The 20586-nt window shown below is 59.2% G+C and overlaps 6 protein-coding genes across 6 annotated transcripts; 4 read left to right on the top strand and 2 right to left on the bottom strand.

Annotated features, from left to right (window-relative positions):
* Positions 1-4621: 4621 nt before the first annotated feature.
* On the top strand, positions 4622-6965 carry GGTG_08510 (hypothetical protein; the record flags this gene model as incomplete). Its single annotated transcript, XM_009226351.1, has 6 exons — positions 4622-4894; positions 5027-5300; positions 5528-5580; positions 5675-5944; positions 6126-6460; positions 6615-6965. The coding sequence occupies exons 1-6, from the start codon at positions 4834-4836 to the stop codon at positions 6963-6965; spliced, it is 1344 nt and encodes a 447-aa protein (XP_009224615.1). The 5' UTR covers positions 4622-4833.
* Positions 6966-10535: 3570 nt separating this feature from the next.
* Positions 10536-10827, top strand: GGTG_08509 (hypothetical protein; the record flags this gene model as incomplete). Its single annotated transcript, XM_009226350.1, has 1 exon — positions 10536-10827. One exon carries the CDS (start codon positions 10536-10538, stop codon positions 10791-10793), a length of 258 nt encoding a protein of 85 aa, XP_009224614.1. The 3' UTR covers positions 10794-10827.
* Positions 10828-11960: 1133 nt separating this feature from the next.
* Positions 11961-13400, bottom strand: GGTG_08508 (import inner membrane translocase subunit tim-21). The gene is made up of 3 exons (XM_009226349.1): positions 12964-13400; positions 12694-12878; positions 11961-12587 (listed from the first exon to the last, which is right to left on the bottom strand). Exons 1-3 carry the CDS (start codon positions 13243-13245, stop codon positions 12341-12343), a joined length of 714 nt encoding a protein of 237 aa, XP_009224613.1. The 5' UTR covers positions 13246-13400; the 3' UTR covers positions 11961-12340.
* Positions 13401-13608: 208 nt separating this feature from the next.
* On the top strand, positions 13609-16177 carry GGTG_08507 (arf GTPase-activating protein). The gene is made up of 5 exons (XM_009226348.1): positions 13609-13842; positions 13943-14078; positions 14193-14376; positions 14475-15226; positions 15334-16177. Exons 1-5 carry the CDS (start codon positions 13615-13617, stop codon positions 15672-15674), a joined length of 1641 nt encoding a protein of 546 aa, XP_009224612.1. The 5' UTR covers positions 13609-13614; the 3' UTR covers positions 15675-16177.
* On the bottom strand, positions 15719-17843 carry GGTG_08506 (oxidoreductase 2-nitropropane dioxygenase). The gene is made up of 3 exons (XM_009226347.1): positions 17657-17843; positions 17297-17558; positions 15719-17200 (listed from the first exon to the last, which is right to left on the bottom strand). The coding sequence occupies exons 1-3, from the start codon at positions 17667-17669 to the stop codon at positions 16306-16308; spliced, it is 1170 nt and encodes a 389-aa protein (XP_009224611.1). The 5' UTR covers positions 17670-17843; the 3' UTR covers positions 15719-16305.
* A 692-nt stretch (positions 17844-18535) lies between these two features.
* Positions 18536-20416, top strand: GGTG_08505 (folic acid synthesis protein; the record flags this gene model as incomplete). Its single annotated transcript, XM_009226346.1, has 5 exons — positions 18536-18545; positions 18655-18992; positions 19130-19338; positions 19449-19992; positions 20072-20416. 5 exons carry the CDS (start codon positions 18536-18538, stop codon positions 20414-20416), a joined length of 1446 nt encoding a protein of 481 aa, XP_009224610.1.
* Between the last annotated feature and the right edge of the window lie 170 nt (positions 20417-20586).

Raw genomic sequence — 20586 nt, 5'->3', positions numbered from 1 at the left:
AACAAACGAGAAAGCTGGAGGACGGTAGAGCAAGCCCGCACGGTAGTGTAGGTGGCCCATGTTCCCATTCTCGCAAGGCATCATGCCGTGCGGCATCCCGAGCCTGGGCTGGCGAGTCAGTTCTGGGGTTTGCGGGTGGGGGGCAAAGGCATGGCAGCAGCAGGTTTCCAGCCAGGCGAACTTCACAAAGATCCAATACTTTGCTGTTGTAATTGCCACGGCTAGCCCAAACTCGAAGAAGAAGGAGAAAAAAAAAAAAAAAAACGCTTGGCCGAACGGAGAGGATGCGACGGTTCGTCGGCTGATACGGGCATTTTTTTGTTTCTTATCTCGTTGAAGATCCGAGGCTGGGATGCAATGCCTAGGTTAGCACGCCCGGATCAAAAAAAAAACGGAACACTTTTCAATTTTTGCGGTGGTATGCACTGGGGCAAAAATTGAAAAGTGTTCGGTTTTTTTCCCTCCCCCCTTTTCAGCCGAGATTCTAGCGGTCCACCCGTCGGCTCTGGGTCAAATGGCTGGGCTAGAGAGGGCATGGCATGGGCATGGGCATGGGATTGCGCCTGCATTCCCATGATCTTCAGGATCCCTGTGACCCGTCACCCACGCCTGTGATTGATGCCGGCCGCCCGACTTTTATGCGCCCAGATGCGGTTACCAGGCAGGCCGCACACACACACATATACCCACCCTTTGGCATTAGTTGTGCAGAATCTCAGGGAGAGACACAGACCTTCCCCACCGTCTCAGCCCCTACAGACAACAGACAGACAGACACGGCGGGAGACAAGCTAATCAGCGGGCAGGGCAGAGGCTTGAAGACATTCCGTATGTCTGGTATTGAATACGCGCCGACGACAAAATGACGAGCATGTGAAAATGCGGATACCCCAGAAAAGCCACAACAGCAGAGGGAAAAAAAAAAAAAAAAAAAAAAAAAAAAAAAAAAAGCGAAATAGATTGAGGGCCGGACGCTTCACCCCAAACGCCAAGGCCAGGGATCCATTCCTCACCGAGCCACGCTATCCAGGGCGTCTACTTGTGAACTTGGGCAGGTGCTTGTGCACCTACCTCATTGGTATTTTGGGCGTGTACATAGTTTTGTCCCATCTTCTTATCGCTGAAAGCTCCGCTGCCGTGTCCTAATGCTGGAGTAGAACCTCCGCTCCTTCCCCTTGGAGCTTGACCACGGTGGCCTCGCCAGTGGAGACACGTGCGTGAGAGAGAGGTGTGTGTTTGTGTGTCGATTTCCCCCGGGTTTCAACGCCAACAAGCCTATCCACAATGCCGACTTTCCCCGAGGCCGGAGGTGGCCCCGGCTCGCCTGGTTGGTCCGGCTATACACTCTTCCAAGCCCTTGGTCGTCCCGACTCTGACCGGACAGGGGGGTCCCTCGTAGAGAAGAGTTGTGCCATTTTTTGTGGGCGCCTCGTCGGGGGAAAAAAAGCGCTTTCGCCATTTCTCCATGCGGTTTGGCACATGCTTTTACTTTTCGTACGCAAGAGCAAATAAATGAAGGGAAATGCGTCCTCGTCATCTTTGCCGCCGGGCCATGACATTCCAACGCAACCTCGAGCGGGCGGAGGACCAGGCATGTACTACCTAGTTGGTAGCCGTGGATGGGAAGATTGTCGTGTCCCTTTAGCCCGAGAAATCGTGGGCGGAACGCTGACCGATCAGGCTGGTTTTCTCCACAACTGTTTTAAATCTGAGGCCACAGGCTGTCTGTCCGCCTGTGATGTTTCTGGGGGCGGCGGCATTTGGCGCGCGACAAAAGAGCGCGCGACGTTACGGGAACCCGGGATCCGGTGGAGCATGACCAGACTTTTTGAGATTTCCCATGGCTGGGCGTGGGCGGGATGGGATGTGCGTGATGTCAGCGCCCGCGGTGGAAACTCGGCGCATCGCTGGGCAAACTGCAGGAACCGCCGGGAAACCGGGGCGATAAAACGCGCTTTCGCATGTTTTTTTTTCGTCACCTCAAAGGCTAGCAAAGGGATAACCAACCAACCCTTTTAGCCCACAATGGTGGCCCCGGGCAAAGGAGCCACCGTCACGGTCTGCCAATTGCCAATTGCCCTTTCCCATTACCCGCCCTTCAGCCCCTTTCCCACGGGCTCTCCGCCTCCATACCCGCCACCCCGGCTTTTACTCCCTTGCGACAGGAGCTTGGCTTCATTCCCGACGGATCCCCCAGGTCACTGAGTAGGAGACAAATGGAGGGCGACAAAATACAACATTAAAATACCACGGGCCCCCAGACTCCAATGGGATAAACTTTCCAAATCCGGATAGGCGCGGGGGTCTTTGTCACGGGGAGGGGAGGGGGGTGTGCGCGGACGGCCCCCTTGCTGGACCACAAGGGAAAAAGTGGTCAGGTCAAAGGGCTAGGGTCAGGGAGAAGAGCTTCGAGGGGAGACGAGCACAGGGGGATGGGAAGATTTGGAAGAGTCGCTAAAAAGGAAGACTGAAAGTTGGTGGGGGAAAAGCTGGGGCGACGAGGGAAGGGCAGCTGGGGTGCAAGGAGCGGGAGGCAGGGGGGGAAATCGGGTCGGGTTTCGGCTGGGCTCCCGGGGGGAGGCTATCAGGGTGGCCCGACTCTCCCCCAGAGCCGAGCGCGCATCATTTCGCGTTTTTCGCAGCTCGAGCTCAACTCTCGAGCAACTTGGGTGGCAGGTACCATCCTGACCCAGTCAGTTGCGGGTGTGGAATGGAATACTGACAGACAACACAAAAGGTGGTTGTGGTTCTAGACCGCGGGCTCTGCTGCACATACACACACAGACACACATCTTTGCCAATGCTGTCGTCGCTCGAAGCAGCTGCCACGCCCCTTGCAGGGATGGCGTTTGCGTAACTCAAAAGGTTCTCTCGGTGAGCGACTGGTGCTGTTTTGCCCCTGCGTGAGCAAGATTGATTGCCCAGCAAATCGGCTCGAGCACTCTCGCTTCCGGGGACCGCGGCGAGGGGGAACGGAAGACACAACTCGTATCCCTCCCGCGAATACCCCTGAGCGGCGCCATTCCTCCGCTCCAGTGCCTGAGGCGCCCAAGGGCAAACGAACTTTAGGTCCCCGAGGCCGCGCGAATCGCTACACGACCAAGCACGGGGACCCAATCCCAGCGAAAAAAAAAGGGGAAACGACAATCAGAGGGAGAGAGAAGAGTCAGGGCGATGGACCGCGCCACGCCAAGCGCGGGGAACGCGGAGAAGATAAACCAATCATACAATTTAGATTCCCTTGCTTTGCCTCTTTTATTTGCACAGCGCATTTTTTTCTCTGCTTTCGTCCGACTGTGTGCTTCGACCCGTCTCTCTCGCGCACGCCCCTCAGCAAAAAGAAAACAGGAAGTAAAAAAAACAATCCGCGACCGCCCCTTGCTTCTTGCCATTTCCCTTTTCGTCACGTCGTGCAGATTCTGCTGCCGCTTGCCAGCTCAGCGGCGCCCGCCCGGCCGCAAGCCTCGTTCTGCGCCGTGTCGCCACGTAGGTTTCTTGGGCACATATGGCCAATCTCCAGCCAGGTTCTGTGACGCATCGGTTTGATGGCGATCGTCCAAGTCGTGGTGAAAAAGTGGTGAATCACCATCGTCGGGTGCCTGAGCCCACCGAGTCGCACGCCCGCCTGTAATTGTTTTTTTCCCCTATACTTATCCTGACCGCCTCTCTACTGCTACCCTATGCTGTTACCTCACTGGCATCGCCAACATTCCTTGTGAATCCTTTGCTATTCAAAGGGCGTGCGGAACGTGGCCGTGAGTTTGTCTCGTATGTTGTTTTGTTCCTGCGGGATTGCACTAGTAAAGTGTGTGTGTGTGTGTGTGTGTGTGTCTGTGTGATAGCGCGAAACCCCCACATTTTCTTTCCTCAGGCAGGCCAAGGATCCAGGTTGGGGCGAAACGTTTGACAGCATGAAACCAAGAGGGCAAGTTGAAGGAAGTGGAATAAATTACAGTACAAAAATCTGCCGGGTCCAAGACCCGGGTCAAGCTACCCTGTGCGGGGATGGTCCCTGCCCCTTCTGCGGTACATGGATGGTAGTCTGAATGTGATTGTTGGGGTAAGAATCGCGTCCCGCCAAAACCGCCAAGTTGTGTTGCCGGGTCTTTGCTGCTCATCCGGTTGGCGATCAGGCCCCCTGCGCCGTGGGGTTCCGGCCATGGGGGTTGCGGTGCGTCTGCCGAAGCTACTCATGGTGGTGCCTGGGAGTGAGGACAGAGAGGTTCGGGTTGCCTGCCACGTCAAGGGTCAAGGCCACTTGGGCGAGGCCGAGCACAGTGAAGAAGTGAAGCGGTCGTGAACTTGTCATGGCGGCTTCGTTAGGTGGGAGCTGCATGAACGAAGGCCCCTGTTGCGGCCTCGGGCAAAATCTCCCGGCTCCGGCCGCCGCCGCCCAGGATGCCAAATATTTTGACTTTTGGGGTCGGATGTTTCTGACATGGAGAGAGGGAGAAGCAAACGCCATGTCATGAGGAGAGAGAGAGAAGCAAACGCCATGTCATGAGCCAACCGTCATCTCTGCCTGCCGCTTTGCGGGATTGGCAGGCACGCGGGTTCGGCTGGGACGCCGCGGGGCAGGCACAATCCAGGCGGTTGGGAGTTGCCGTCACGTGATGGAAGCATTGCCGTCTTCCACCACCAGCACCTCGCAGACGGGACCGGCAGGAGCCAGCGAAAGGGCACCCAGGCACCCAGGCACCCACCAACCACCAACCACACTCTTGGAATCGGCCCTGGGCTCTTCTTGGGGCTGCAAACCAGGCTCGGGAATACGCTGCCAGAAAGAGGTCCGACGCACGGCGCTGCCTGGCATCGCAACAGCCGAAAGCGAGAATGGACCTCTACTACTCGGTCCACGGGCGTGATGTGTCCAGCTTCGACCTGCCCTCGACGCGTAAGTTTTCACTCTCTCCTTGTTTGATTATATCTTCTGGTATGGTCTGGCGGCATCTGCAGTCGCAGCAGTAGCCCACGCCCCCCCTTCTCGCATGCCCAAACGCTAAACCGGATGCTGCCAAATGCCCAGATCGGCTACCGACAGTCTCAGCCGCACAGGCGCATGCGGATCTAAGCTGTGACCCCTCGCGGTTCGTATCCACGGGTCTTGACGCCTTGGACGCGCAGCTTTCCGCGGCCCCCGGTGACGGCGGCGGCGGCGGCGGCGGCGGCGGCGACGACGACGACGACGACGACCATGGCGGTCGCACACCGGCCGCCACAGCGTCAGTTGGGGGTGGCGTGCGGAGGGGCATCGTAACCGAGATATGGGGGCCGCCTGGGGTTGGCAAGACATCGCTTGGGTGAGTTCAATTGCGAGCCTTTCGCCGACTCTCCTCCGCAAAGCCACCCGGACATGGGGGTGGCGGCGGTGGGTGTGGAGGCTCGGGAAGGGGCACTGCATTCTCGTTCCATTTGCGCATATTCTTCCCTCCCCCCCTTTTCGCTGTTACCCCCACGCTCAAGATTGGGAATGCGTCAGCTGCTAAGACCAAGACCACCCCCTTTGACTTTGTTTTCTACTCCCAAGGCTGCACCTCGCCTCAAACGTCCTCCGTGAAGGACGGGCAGTGGTGTGGGTAGGTCGGTTTGATCACCTCGCCCTTCCCGCCTTGGACACGAAAGGAGCGTCTGTTCACTTCGGGTGCTGACGACTAGGGGCTTTGCGCCGAACTAGATGCCTTCAATAAAGTGTGCCCTCCGAGATTGAACGTGGCCGCCAGCGCAGACGAGATCGGTGACGGCGGCACGAGGCTGGACGATAATTTCGTCCACTACACGTGTCCGACCCTCCCCCATCTCATCGCCCTGCTCTGCAGGCCGAGGGTAGGGTGCATCCCACACAACACGTCGCTGGTTGTTGTCGACTCTCTGTCGATACTGGTCAACCATGCCTTCCCGAGGATCGCAGACTCGAAGCCTATCACACTCAAGAACGGCACCAAAGGTGATGACCCACTGTCCCCATGGGCGCCAGCCCGGCCAGCCTCGATTCCTGCCCCTCAACCCTCCCCGGGTATCCTGCACTGGCGCACGAAAAAACTCGATCCGATGCGAGATGGCTAGACACAGAGCCGAGACTGACCCTCGTATTCCATCTTGTTCGTCTTGTTGTTCACCATGTCTAGTTCCGTCGCAGGCTGCCAAGCGACAGCAAACTCTACAGTATGTGGCCGGGGCGTTGCAGAAGCTTGCGGCGACCCGCAATCTTGCCGTTGTCGTCCTGAGCCAATGTGTCACCCGAATGCAGGCCGGTATTAGCGAGCGGGGGGCCGCCTCCCTCATCCCCGCCGTTAACGCCAGCGCGTGGGAGGAGGGCGTCTCCACACGCGTGGTCCTCTTCAGGGACTGGTCCATGCAGAACGGCACCGCGACAGCTGCCCGCTTCGCCGCTGCCCTGAAAATCAACGGCAAGAGAGTGGAGGACGAGGACGTCCGGCTGGCCGCCTTTGATATTGGAACCGTATGTTTCCAGCCCGCCTTTGCCCCATTGCTGGTCTTGGTGGCCTGCTTTTGCTTGGCCCTGCCGGTACTGCTACGCTGTGCTGGGTGCTCATGGAGCTAACCAGAAGGACTGCACACGGTGTGTGTGTGTGTGTGTGTGTGTGTGTGTACAGGCCGGGTTGATACCTGTAACACTCGACCACGGCAGCGCGCAAGACACGGCATCGTTGACGTTTGCTGCTCAGCCCAAGCGCCGGCGTGGCGATGGAGAGGTGGAGATTGCGGACAGCGACGATGACGGCGACGATGAAGACTACGGCTGGCAAGACGATGATGCCACGTCGCTCCCACCAATGCCGCCGCAGTGGCAGGGAAGCGAGGACATCCTGCTTGGCCAGGACCCGGACGATTCCGAGGGCGAGGGAGACGACAGCGACGGGCAAGGCGAGCCGGTGGCCAAGGAGACCGAGGAGGACGAGACGGAGGAAGCCGTTGCCAATGCCGGCAGCCACACCCACCGGTGACGAATCTCGGGCGGCGAATCGCATGCATGGGCGGTTCCAGACGCGAGGCTTACCAACCACTTGCTCCTACTACTGTTAGTAGTATGTACTGTGCGTTGCCCCACATGGTCTATGTCGATTTTTACTCCTTTGCTCTTCTGCAGTCCGAAATTTCCCTTCTTTTCGGCCCTTATCCTGCTTGCCTCGCGGAGGTTTTCTTAATGCCCCTTCCCGCTCCGCCGTGGGTCAGGGATCCATCGCTGTTGCAGCGCCCTACGATCCACGGCCGCACGGCACACACAGTACGATTTCCAGGGCGGGATGGCTTCATGCAAGACGGGGGCCCTCCTTCAGAGGCCCTTTTTTCTTCGTCTTCCTTTCTTCGTCTTCTTCCCGTTGGCCCACTCTTGGGGGAAATTTTTCATCCCTCTCACCGCTGCCGGGTGGACAGCAAAGATGGATTCGAAATCACACCAGAACATGGGATTTTGATTTGGGCTATTCGTTTATTCACTCGCGTCCACCGACGAACGGGGCCCCGGAAGTTAGGACGTTTGGTAATGTTTTTGTTCGGTGCCATGTCGGACACATCCCGGAGCGACTAGGTTCGACGGCCCACTTGCCTCGGGGTCAGAGTTTGAGCATGGGCATATCGTCGACGACCTAATCAAGTTGTCTCGCCGCGTTATTTCCGGCAGCGAGGCCAAGTTCTACAAAAAGCTTGGTTTTTTTTTTCTCTCTCTTTTTTTTCTTGGGGATGTGGGCTTCAAAGGTAACAGCCCCAATGCCGGGCTTCTCCTGGCCCACGACCGCTACCGCCACCCAGTACCCACGGTACGGGGTGCGGGGCCGACCCACTGGATGGCTCTTTTTTCTTTTCTGTGACTCGCCTTGCAGGGGCGAATGTTCTTGCGTGTTGTTCTAGGGGCATGCTCGCTACGGCCACGCCCCTGGGAATTGTCAGTGAGACGTGGTATTTTCCCTCTTCTTCCTCCTTCGTGTCCAAGGTAGGCTTTGCGTTCCCCATCACGGAACTAGGAGCTTCCTCTGGGCCCCGAGACAATCTTCTCGCAGACGAGCGCTTACTTTATGATTATCAACAAACGAATCAAGGCTTGGCCATCGGTATATACTCCACTAGAGAGGCGGCTGCGATGGCCTGACGCCTAGCGGACCTCAGGCCATGCGCAGTAGGTAGCAGCGACCTGAAGGTGATTAATCGGAGGGCTGCTCGTCTGGCCCGCGTCGGCACACTGGCCCGCGTAGGACAAGCATTGCAATGTTGCGTCCACCCGGCTCTTTTTGCAGATCCAATGCGCCTCCCCGGGGGGTCGAATACCTGGGTACTGTCGCGGATGTACCTGGGCACGCCCACAACAGAAAAGATTGCAGTTCCACCTATACAACAAAAAGACCAAGACTGCCATCTTTTCTTCTGTGGTGGGCGTGCCAGGTAGTTACATGGGTATCTCGGCGTTCCCACTGCCGTGTTAGGGCGAGAGAGCGCTGGATGCCGGGAGCTTCGAAGGTGATGGTCGTGTTTCTTTGGCTCGACTGGGTGGGACCGAGGAGGAGGAAGAAGGAGGAAAAGAGAAGAGGATACGAGGACTCGGCGGGTGTGAGCATCACCACGGGCCGGCTTAGCCATCAGTCGCGTAGACGTCGGACCATTTCGGCCGCGAGGGTGTGGGAGTGGTGTTGCGAATGGTGGGGGAGCCCATTTTGCGCTTTGCGCGCCCAAGTCCCCGTCTCAGTTGTCTCTGAAGGCGAGCGGACAGGCGGGTTGTACAATATCTTGGTTTTGCGCCGCATGGGCTATATCAAAACACCTCCACGTCCCCGCGGGCCCCCCCCCCCCCTGTGGTGTGAGCAAGTGCACGCGGCCCAATCGCGTCTGTTTGGAGCGTCGTACCAGAGGCGGCTAGCTGCCTGCATGTGTATGTGCCTCTAGGCAAGTACTACCTACATGTAGATACCTCTTTGACAGCTGATAACCTCCACATTGCTTTATCTAGGCTAAGCCCCGAATTCGGTCAATGTGCATCCTCTTCTCAACTTTAGCCGGCGCCCGACGTTTTCTTTCTTTTTTTTTTTTCTTTTTTTTTCTTTTTTTTTTTCTTGTCGTTTGCGGACGGGTATTTAGCCGCACCCCCTGCTTTTTTTCGTGCCACGGACTGGTCCCCTGAAATCCCACGCAGGTCCCCACCCGGCGTGTGCCAGGGGGTTGGTGGAGGGAAGGGCAAGAGAGGCCGGAGATGGGTGTTTTTTTCAGAAACCGTGCCCTGACGGGTGCATGGCATTGGAGCGGAGCGTCCGGGCGTGGGGGGAGAAGGAAGATGGGGAGAGGAGAGAGTGGAGGAGGAGGTGGAGGAGGAGGAGGGAGGGAGGGAGGGCGTCGTGGCGGTCTTGGGGCCAGGGAGCTTTTGGCAACCCACCTTTCATTTCGGCGGCGCTCGTCTCGGGGTGCAGCTTCTGCACGGGCTGTGGGGGGGGCCTGGGGGGGGGCAGCATCAGCACACAGCCCAATCGCATCAGAATCTGGCAATCGTTATTATTATTGGGCTTGGTCAGGGCTATTGCCCAGCTGTTCGTTGTTCCGGGCTCTCGAGGTTTTCCTCATGTTGCATACATGCGTACGGCTATTTTGGCTAGCGGTAGGTAGGTACCGGGGAAGAAGCCCGTTAGTTAGATGAGGCACTGTATAAGCCGTGACATGCATCTCGATTCCATGAGCTGCCGTGGAGCTGCCGATGAGGGGGGGGAAGAGGTAGGTAGGTGCTCTCTGCAGCGTTCAAACGTCGAACGACAAACAACCACCAATGGCGGCCGGATCGCACGATTGTCCGGGAAGGAGAGGCATAGGAGAGGCCAGCTATACCGCCAGGGTTCCTCTACCTCTGGGAGGGTGTGTGCCTCTCGGCGGCCGGCCGGTATTATCGACTCTCGGCTCGTAGGCGATGGAGGGTGGGCTATAAGAGCTTGACTGTCTGACCAAAGGCGTGCCCTGCCATGGAGGAGGATGCCGTGTCCGGCTCTGGATGGCAAAGTGAACAAATGAGGAAGGTTATCGACATGACCTACCCTTGGAGACAGACGGCTTGGAAGAGGGCGGGGTGGTGGGTGGAAATGGGCTCAGGTCCGGCCGGGGACGGCAGATATCGAGGCCATCGAGATCGATATGCTTGATACCAGCACAGGCAAGAGCCGGACAAAGCATGGCCAAGCCGTGCATATGCAGGAGAGCCTTGTACTTGGCCCAGGCCCCCGCTGTGAAAATGATGCAGGGTGGGTGGCCATGGCATATTCCAGCCTGCACACATCTCGGCATCCTAGCCTAGCACAGTTACGTATCAGCCGGCGGCTGGTTCGAGGTCGTTACCTGTCTCCCCGCCGCCGCCGACCCCACGGGAGCTCTGCTCCGGGGGGAGAGAGAGAGGAGACCAACTCGAGGGGGTTGTGGCGTGCGCCCGCAGCCCTTCTCCGCAACCGATGGGCAGGCCAAAGCTGCCGAGCTGAGAGGAGGGGTGGGGGGGCGGCCACCACACCCCCCGGGGAGGGAGGGAGGACGCGTGGGGCTGAGTCGAGCGCAAAATGGGTCGATGCCGGGGGCGGAATGGCACCATAGCGACGAGCTCGTCGCCCGCTCGCGGCCGCTTTCCCCTTTTTCTAAAGGGGGGGGCGAGGGAAAGGCGGTTCGTGAGGATGGATGGGCGGATGGACTCGGCATCGTGCCGCCTGGTCAGCAAGGCACGCGACGAGGAGGAGCCGAAGCGGGATGAGGCGGCCGCTGATGGCGCCCAAAATTCATCAGCCTTTGGGAGGAGGCCGCCGGATGCCGCTGGCAACTAGCATGTCTTTTGGCTGGCCGGGGATTTGGGGGTCGGGTTAGAACCGGTGGCAGCTTTGCGCGGGCTTGTATTTTCTGTTTAGGTAAAAGCAACGAGGCTGCAGCATTCGGCCTTTTTATTTGTGCGAGGATTTTCCGACTTTGATGGAACTCCTCCTTCTGCATGCTAAATTTTTGCCTGCAACAGCATATACTACGTCCCCAGCTCTTAAATAAATTAATCCTAAAGGCACTTTGGAGGGCCGCCGCGTGGGGCACTTTGGTGGGCATTCCGGAGGGCATCCTAAGGCCAAATTTAAACACACGTCCATCACGTCATGCTCCTGGGTCCTTAGCATGCTTTAGCATAAGTCCGATATAGCTCCCTTGCTTGCAAACCTAACATCCGAGATACGCCTTCAGCCGAGATGGGGACAGGCTAATGATGAGGAACCGCATTGTAGGTTTTGGTCTCAATTCCTCATTGCGGGAATGTGACTGCCATGATTAACCAATCGAGTAACTAAGCGTTGCCCCTACTACCACTACCCGTCGGACAACTATCCATAGCATCGCCAAAGGATATGCCTATAAAGAAGGTGGTAGTTATGTGGGCGCAGAGAGTGACTGAGCAGTTGGTAGTTGCTTACCTCGCAATAGTCGCAATGCTCTCGTGGACGGTAATAAGGGGTCGAGATGGTCGATTGAAAGCGGAAATTGTACTTTGCCGTCGCAGCGGCGGCATCTTCCCCAAGACAGAAACTACGCGCCGGAGAGAGCTTGTCCCTAGCTCGGATGTGCCCGAGAAGCTTCCTGAGAAAAAGAGCTCTCGAACTTTTGGGGCTTCTTCATCCTCGAGGCGTCATGGTAGCGAGGGTGGCTATGTCTGCTAACGCTTTAAGCTGCCAAGAACGTGCAAAAAGCCTTGTTTCCTGGACGCCAGCAGCCAAGGCTTGGGTGCTCAATGGCTGCATGCGCCTTTACTAACTTTGCTATTGTGATTTCAGTCACTGGTTCAGAGCGGCTCGGTGAGTTTTCTTGCTTTTTACTGCATTGTGCCGCGTCTCTAATGTCCGGCTCCGGCACTTACATGATCTTGTAAACTTTCCAGCTGATGGGAAAAGTTGGAGAGGGGAAACCGGTGCCTCCTGGCTTTCGTACCGAAACATCACGCCAACATGTAATGCGCTTGAGGGAACCAAGAGGTGCTTGCCAGGCCTTATATGATACAATTTTGAAGCCGTCCTGGTCTCGGAGCTCTTATCTATATCATACAAACAAATGTTGAACCATGCGCCAAATCCCTGATATCATACATACTTTCGCCAGTCGAGATAGCTCGTCGCCTGAGACAATAAAAAGTCATGGGGCTTGCTATCCCGGCTTGGCACCACCATATCAAGCTGCAGGTCCAAGGGCCGTTTTCAGCCCGGGGCTTGCTAACGGCGTGCGCCTCGAGCTTGCAACTTGGAGACTGAGCTCGTGTCATTCATCCGCATAGCCCGAGGGTTGCTGTGAGCCACCCGTGCGTGGCCTAGCTGGCCATAGTGACACTCGTCGACTCCTAATCTCATGACCAGTTGATTCCGAAGAGCCTACCTCGCTTGCTTGGCCCGCTCGAGCCCCACGAACTGCCACCCTCGAGATATATCCTCTCGTGACCGGCCACATCCACGAAGAAGTACTTGTATTCAAAGTCTTCTTGACCGTGGTACCTCACCATGTGCATGTTGGCTGTGCCCTGTCCCTTGGGCCCTTCAACGAAAAAATGGACACGCAGGTGCTCATTGCCCTGGGGATCCAGGCTCGTCTGGGAACTGGAGATGGCGACATGAACAAGTCAGCGTGGACTCCCAGCCGGGCCAGAAAAGGTCTTGACGCCTTGGTCCCGGAAGAGGGGGGTGAAGCACGCCAGTGACCTACGCAATGGGTCTCGCACTTCTCCACTTGTTGGTCGTTTGTTCGCCATGCGCCGAGATGCTTCGGCCTTCGCCTAGCAGCTCGATGCAGCGGGGGTCTTTCCGGATCCTGTCTACGGCTCGGTTATAGAAGGCGACTTTGCTGTCGGGGGAGAAGACCTCGGAGTAAAGGAAGTAGGCGACGCCGCCCTGCCATAGGAATATGCGTCAGCCGTGGTGTGCGGAAAGGAGCTTGGCATCCATGAATGCTAGATCTGATGGGCAGACAGCATACAGTAAGTACAAAGCCCACGGCCATAAGACCAAGATTGAGTGTCTGCTGGGCTGCCCGCGCCGTCTTCTCGGCGCCCGAGAGCTGGGTCCAGGGGACGCGGCCATCGTCGTTGAAAGGCGTGACAGCCCTCCTCTTGGGCCCAGAGGAGGGAGCAGAGCTGCTGGCGAGGGCCGGCTGGGTGGCGAACGTGCGCGGGGCGGCAAGGGAGGCGAGCTGGCAAGGTTGCGGGCTCAGGACGACGCGGCGCGGAATGAGGCCGGCGGCGGCGCTGTGAATCTTCATCTCGGCTGGCGGCGGGGGTCGTCGGGGGGTGGGGGGAGGACCTTCTTCACGGGCCGGGGGAGCTGTCGCTTCTCGGGCGCTTTGTGTAGTTAATTGGTCGCTGGTGCAATTTGGGCAACCTCGTTCAGCCTGGGGCGATGGCCATGAACATGTCAGGCCTGCGCAAGCGTTGGAAACAGAAGCTCAACCAACCGATGGCGGGCGGGTTCAAGCTCTGGCTGTTTGCGCAAGCTTGAGCGGAACAAACAGTGGGGTTCGAGCCGCCGGGCGCTAGTACGCAATTGGCTTAGCCCCAGCAATCCCTAAACGCAGGCACCCCCCTGGCCTTCCTTGCCTTGCGGCGAACAGCGCGCTGGCTTACCTAACGAAATGAAAATGTGGCCGAACGCAGCAACCTCAAGAATCCCAACCGCATCTCGACACCAGAACCAGCCCTTCGCCTTTGAGCAACACGCAGGATACCAAGACACCCCCATCCCCTCCATCACGAGCGCCCAGGCTTGCGCCCCAGCCACGGTAACCATGAGCGCCCCGCTCGCGAGCAAGCAGGAGTCGCTGAAGATCTTTGAGCAGCTCAAGAAGAAGAAGCCGAACAAGGTGAGCCGCCCCGCCAAGCGCGCCTTCACCGTCCTCCACATGCCTTCCCTGGCCTGTCTGTCGCTCACCACAGTGTGTCCTCTGTCCTCCCCCGGCGCAGACATGCTTTGACTGCGGCCAGAACAACCCGACCTGGACGTCGGTCCCGTTCGGCATCTACCTGTGCCTCGACTGCTCCTCAAACCACCGCAACCTGGGCGTGCACATCTCGTTTGTGCGCTCCACCAACCTTGACCGTGAGTCCGTCCCCGGAGGATACGAATCGGCGCGCTTTACCGGCGCTCGCAGCGCGCCAACGGACATGACCTAGGGACTGGACCTTGCTGACCTGGCCTTGCCACGTGTGACAGAATGGCAATGGGACCAGCTCCGCGTCATGAAGGTCGGCGGCAACGAGTCGGCCACCAAGTTCTTCCAACAAAACGGCGGCTCCGCAGCGCTGAACAGCAAAGACCCCAAGACGAAATATCACTCGCCTGTTGCCGCCAAGTACAAGGAGGAGCTTAAGAAGCGGGCAGCAAGGGATGCCAAAGAGTTAGTGCACCGAACCCTGCGCAACGGCTGCATGGCCATCCCCAAGTCCCGTTTGTTCCCCTTGCTACGTACGGCTGCTAACCCAGGCGCCACTCCAGATATCCGGAAGAGGTGGTCATCACCGACGGCATCGAGGTCGGCGACTCCAACACCCCCGCCGGCGAGCCCGAAGACGACTTCTTCTCCTCGTGGGATAAGCCCGCTATCAAGAAGCCGACACCGCCTGTCTCACGGACCGGAACGCCCCCGGTTGTCGGCCGCACGCCGTCCCCGTTCCTCAGCGCCGGAGGCGCCGGCAAGGACATCGCGCGCTCGACGTCACCTCTGGCCAAATCCGAGTCGGCTGACGGCGCCACGAAGCCGGCCCCTGCCAGCCGTATCACGCACTCATCGGCGCTCAAGAAGACAGGCGCGGGCGGCGCCAAGAAGGCCAACGTCCTGGGCGCAAAGAAGGTGACGAGCAAGCTCGGCGCCAAGAAGGTCACGGCCGACATCATCGACTTCGACGAGGCTGAGAAGAAAGCCAAAGAGGAGGCGGAGCGCATCGAGAAGCTAGGATACGACCCCAACGAGGACGACGACTCCTCTGCCGCGACCAAGAAGGGCACCAAGGCCGACTCGGGCGCCGGGGGCATCCTGCAGCCAACGCCCGTGGCTCCTTCGCGCAGCGGCTACGGCTCGTCGGCCTCGCACAGCCGCGAGAAGTCGGCTTCGGAGATGGAGAGGCTGGGAATGGGTATGGGCAGGCTTGGCTTCGGCCAGATTGGCGGAAACAAGCCCGCGGCCCAGGCGAAGAGGGCTGGCACTGGTGGCTTTGGCTCAGTCGGCCCCATCAAGGCGGCCCCGGAGGGTAAGTTTGCTACCAGGCCCTTGGTTGTCGGATTCGCTGCACGCGGTCATGGAAGCTGTCTTGCGGTCGAGGTAGATTTGCTGACCCACTCATCATGTTGACCACAGCCGACGAGGAGAAGTACGCGCGCAGCAAGTTCGGCGCGCAAAAGGCCATCTCCTCGGACGAGTTCTTTGGCAAGGGATCCTTTGACCCGAACGCGCAGGCCGAGGCTAAGACACGGTTGCAAGGATTCGAGGGGGCCTCGGCCATCTCGTCCAACGCCTACTTTGGCCGGGCCGAGGAGGAGGAGACGGGCGAGGAGTACGGCGACCTCGAGACGGCGGCCAAGGACTTTATCCGTAAGTTCGGCATTACGGCCGGCGACGACCTCGAGGCCCTCACGTCTAGCCTTGGTGAAGGTGCCTCTAAGCTACAGGGCGCTATCCGCAGCTATCTGGGAAGCTAGTGCCTTGCTGTGCCATGATTAGACGAGAAGCAATGAAATGAACAGGCGGCAGAAGCGTGGGCTTTTTTTGTATTTTGTGAGATGGTAGATGCGCATTCTCATGGGGCCTGGGGGCGAAGGGAAATTTGTCATATTTTTTATGATGGGTTTTGTTTTTAATGAAGGACGAGGTGCAGGGCGAGCCGGACTAGACCCTCTCAGATGATAACACCGGCTGGTTGGTGCTGATGTTGGCGTCTATTTGATGCTCATTTCTGCTGCATGTCTTGGTCTACCGTCTTGATTTGTTTTCTCGTGGATCCGGAGGATTACAGTGCGCAGATGTGTGTGTGTGTGTGTGTGTGTGTGTGGATGGAGAACTATGGAAAAAGTTGGACACAAGCTCGGCGTGTCTAGACGGATAGAGAACATGATGCTACGTGCGCTTTTGAGTATACGACCAAGTGAAGACGCTGGGAAATAACAGAAACAAGTCGATTTTATCAATTATCCAAACACCAGACAGATGGCTGACATGAGAACTCTGACAGCGGTGACGGATGCAAAATCAAGCCGAGTGTTGAGACAAAAAGAAGATGCTCGTCATATAATCCAAGGTACAAGGGAAAGAAAACAAGAGAAGCAGTCTAATTTACAGCTTGGCAGCAGCAGCCTTGACGTACCCGGCACCCTGTGCCAGGACCTCGGCGGCGTCGTTGACAAACTCGTCGACGACCTCCTTTGCCGACTTGTCCTCGTTGCAGACGGCGGCGCACTTGCCCATCAGGAAAGGCCTGAACTGGTCCATGAGCTCGTCAATGTCGACGTCCTCCTCGGACTCGACCTTTGGCTTGTCTCCACCGGCGGCGGCGGCGGCCTGGGTGGTGGACTCGACGCCCGGGATGGAGCCCTCGCCGCTCATGACCTTGTCGAGGTCGGCCTCGTAGGGCAGGACGCCCTTGGACGTCAGCTCCTTGAGCTCGGCGGCGCGCTCGTTCTTCCAGTTGAGGATGTAGGGGTTCTTGCGCACGCGGAGCGGGCGGCCCGTGAAGATGAGCGTCTTGATGGTGTCGTCGAACGAGGCGGTGCGGACGGCGTCCTTGTGCGAGTCGGGCGCGCCGGCCTCGTGCGTCAGGATGAAGCGGGTGCCGACCCAGACGGCCGAGGCGCCCATCATGAGGGCGGCGGCCAGGAGCTGGCCGTTGTGGATGCCGCCGGCGGCCACGACCTGGACGGGCGCGCCCGTCAGGGGCGACTTGTGGCCCTTGCAGGCCGCCACGACGGCCGGGATCAGCACCGTCGTGGGCACGTTGCCCGTGTGGCCGCCGCCCTCGCTGCCCTGGGCCACGATGATGTCGACGCCGAGCGCGACGCACTTGGCCACGTGCTTGGGGTGGCCAATCATGTTCATGTACACGATCCCGGCCTTGTGCAGGCGCTCCACAACCTCCTTGGGCGGCACGCCGACGGCCGAGACGAAGACGCGCGCGCCCGACTCGATGACGACGTCGATCAGCTCGCCGAGCTTGCCCTTGGTGTAGTCGTAGCTGGCGGGTTGTCGCTTCACTGTCAGCATTCACACTCATGCATCCGTACACACAAGGCAGGGCTAGCCGGCAGCGGGTGGAAATGTCTTTGCATACTTGGTCTTGCGCGCGTTGCCGCCGACCTGGGGCAGCAGCAGGTCAACGCCAAAGGGGGCGTTCTTGTCGACGAGGAAGGACTTGAGCTCGGCGACCTGGTCGCGCAGCATGTCCGGGGTGTAGCCGACGCCGCCGATGACTCCGAGACCACCAGCGTTGGTGACGGCGGCGGCCAGCTTGGGGCCCGCGGCGACGTTCATGCCGGCCAGGATGACGGGGTGCTGGATCTTGAGCAGATCAGTGATTGGGGTGCGGATCTTCTCTGTTGGATGAGAGCTGGGTTAGCGAGGGGTCGCATGCTGGCGCAAATCGGCGAGGCGACGGGCAGAGGAGAAGGAGGTGCGGGTTGCGACGACTTACGTGGAGAGGCCATTGTGACGGCTGTGACGGCGACTTATGGGTATCTAGGGAGTTGCAGGAAAAGGAGGTGGGAACTACAGAAAACAGGCGCTGCTGCTATGCGGACAAGAGAATCAATCTCGAAAAAGTAGACGTCGGCGGAGTTGAAGACGAGGTGTAGAAACAGATGTCTCGAGGGTGAAGGCGAGAAAAGTGCAAGTCGCGCTGGTTTTGTCTCGCTGGGTCGCACATGCCGCTGGGAGCCGAGGTGCTGGGCGAAGCCGGCCGACGTTACTGGGGTATGCCCGGGCGTTTCTGGGGTATCATGGCGCTAGGCCGGATTGGGCACTCATGGTGGGTCGCTTGCGGAGGTGCCGAGGTTCAGGTTTGCTGGGCGGGCTCGCGGGATACGTCGATACGTCTGAATCGGGCTGTCAAAACAGGCCCAGTGTGTCCTGACCGACCAGCCATCGAATCAGCCAAGGTCGGTGCCCTTTGACAAATTGCCTACCCTTTCCCGCCATCGCATCGGACTCGTGCGACATGCCTCGGACAGTTTGCCCAACAGCAGGTCGGGGTTCGGCTCGGAACGTCGTCGGCGTCAAGTTTCAACCGCCAACGAACCGCCAACTGCTGGGTCCAACTGCTGGGTTCGCGCGGGGCTGAGTTTGGGAGTCTCCGCAACAAGGGTCCAGGCACGTGCCTCGATTATCTCAGCCCATCAGCCTCGGGCCCGCATTACTAGTTAGCCAGCAACTCTTTTTTCCTTGCCTACCATATAAAAAGACTATACCATCGCCACATCCTCTCATGGGTCCTTGACATGATGAATCTCATTTCAGCCGCGGCGGCGAGGTCTGCACGCCACCCGTCCCTCTTAGGAATCGCTTCCTGCTTAGCATGTCGGACAGTGTGTCCGGTTGCGTCTGCGGGCCACAACCAGCCGAGTTTCAGCCCCGTCAAGGCTGCTGCTGCAACGTCTCCATCTGGCAGACGGCTGTTCACGTGCTCGGGGCTAGCGCAGACCCGTGATGCCGGCCCGTACACCAGGCACACCCTGCCTGCATCTTCTGCACCGCCACTGTCCAATGGCGGCGGCGGCGGCGGCGGCAAGGCAGCGGGAGAGCTGCCCTCTAGCAGCAGAGGCGGCGGTTGCTGCGGCGGCACCGACCTGAAAAGACGGCGCATGGCATACGTCGCGCTGGGGAGCAACATGGGTCAGCGCGTCGCCATGATCGAGCAGGCGTGTCGGGAGATGGACAAGCGTGGCATTCGCGTCCGGCGCACCAGCAGCCTCTGGGAGACGGAGCCCATGTACGTCCTCGACCAGGGCATGTTCGTCAACGGCGTGTGTGAGGTAGGCTCTTGCTGCTGCTCGGTTGAGCTCATATGTCTGTTCTGCCTGCCGCCTTTCTGCCTGTATTTTATAACGACTACAAGAACCCGGTTTGCCAACACCTGTGCCCTGCTTGCTTAATCTGACGTGCCATGTAGGTTGAGACACATTGGAAGCCACTGGCGTTGCTCGATCAACTGCAAGAAATCGAGAACTCGATGGGTCGGCAAAAGGTGACGGACAAGGGCCCGCGCAATATCGACTTGGACCTGTTGCTCTTCGAGGGCGAGAGGGTGGACCACGAACGCCTCAAGATTCCCCACGTGGGAATCGCCGAGCGCGAGTTTGTTCTGCGGCCCTTGAGCGAGTGAGCTCCCATCCCTACTTCCCCTGATATTTCACTCCTGGACACGATGCGGACGAGGTCCAGATATTCCATCCAGATGTTCCATATGCTCATCCCGGAATCGCTCGCAGGCTTATCCCGAACCAGCCCATAAACCCAGATCGCCCATGGAAGCTGGCCCAGGACTACCTCAACGAATTGCCGCCATCTGTGCCACCGCTAACACCCCTGACGCCCTTGTCGCTCGACCATGCCCCTTTGCTGGCATCAAACCCCACGCGTAAAACACATGTCATGGCCATCCTCAACCTTACTCCCGACTCGTTCTCTGACGGCGGTCGGCACAGCCCCACCGATTCTTCGGCCCTTATAGAGACGATCCGTAGCTATATAGACGCGGGCGCCACAATCATCGACGTCGGCGGTCAGTCCACCGCCCCAGGGGCACCCGAGGTGACGCTCGAGGAGGAGCTCGGGCGCGTCATGCCCGCGGTCGAGGCCATCCGCGCCACACCACGGGCGCCCGGCGGCCAGCGAGTGCTGATAAGCGTCGACACCTACCGCGCCGCCGTTGCCGAGGCCGCGGTGGCGGCCGGGGCCGACATGATCAACGACGTCTCGGCCGGCGCCCTCGACCCGGAAATGCTGCCGACCGCGGCCCGGCTCGGCGTCACCGTCTGCCTGTCCCACATGCGCGGCACGCCCGCCACCATGGCCTCGCTGTCCGACTACGGCGCCGGCGCCGGCGCCGTAGTCGGACAGCGAGGCCATGGTGGCGGGCGTGCGGCGCTGGCGCATCGTGCTGGACCCGGGCCTGGGGTTCGCCAAGGAGACGGCGGCGCAGAACCTCGAGGTCCTCCGCGGCCTCGCCGACCTGCGCCGCTGGCCGGGGCTCGAGGGCCTCCCCTGGCTCGTGGGGCCCAGCCGCAAGCGCTTCGTGGGCCACGTCACGGGCGTGCGCGAGCCCGCCGCGCGCACCTGGGGCACCGCCGCCGCCGTGGCCGCCGCCGTCCATGGCGGGGCCGACATTGTGCGCGTCCACGACGTGCGCGAGATGGCGCAGGTGGTGGCCATGTCGGATGCCATCTGGAGGCACTAGCGTTTGGCGCAAGAGGATGATTACGGGGGGCGCTTGGGACGGAGAAAGAAAAAAGGAGCAAGGAGGATCGCGAAAGAGAGAGAGAGAGAGAGAGAGAGAGAGAGAGAGAGAGAGAGAGAGAGAGAGAGAGAGAGAGAGAGAGAGAGAGAGAGAGAGAGAGAGAGAGAGAG

The sequence above is a fragment of the Gaeumannomyces tritici genome, assembly GCF_000145635.1.
Source record: "Gaeumannomyces tritici R3-111a-1 unplaced genomic scaffold supercont2.4, whole genome shotgun sequence".
Taxonomy (NCBI): Eukaryota; Fungi; Ascomycota; class Sordariomycetes; order Magnaporthales; family Magnaporthaceae; genus Gaeumannomyces; species Gaeumannomyces tritici.
Note: the sequence above shows the minus strand (reverse complement) of the source record. Positions and strands in the feature narration are given on the sequence as shown.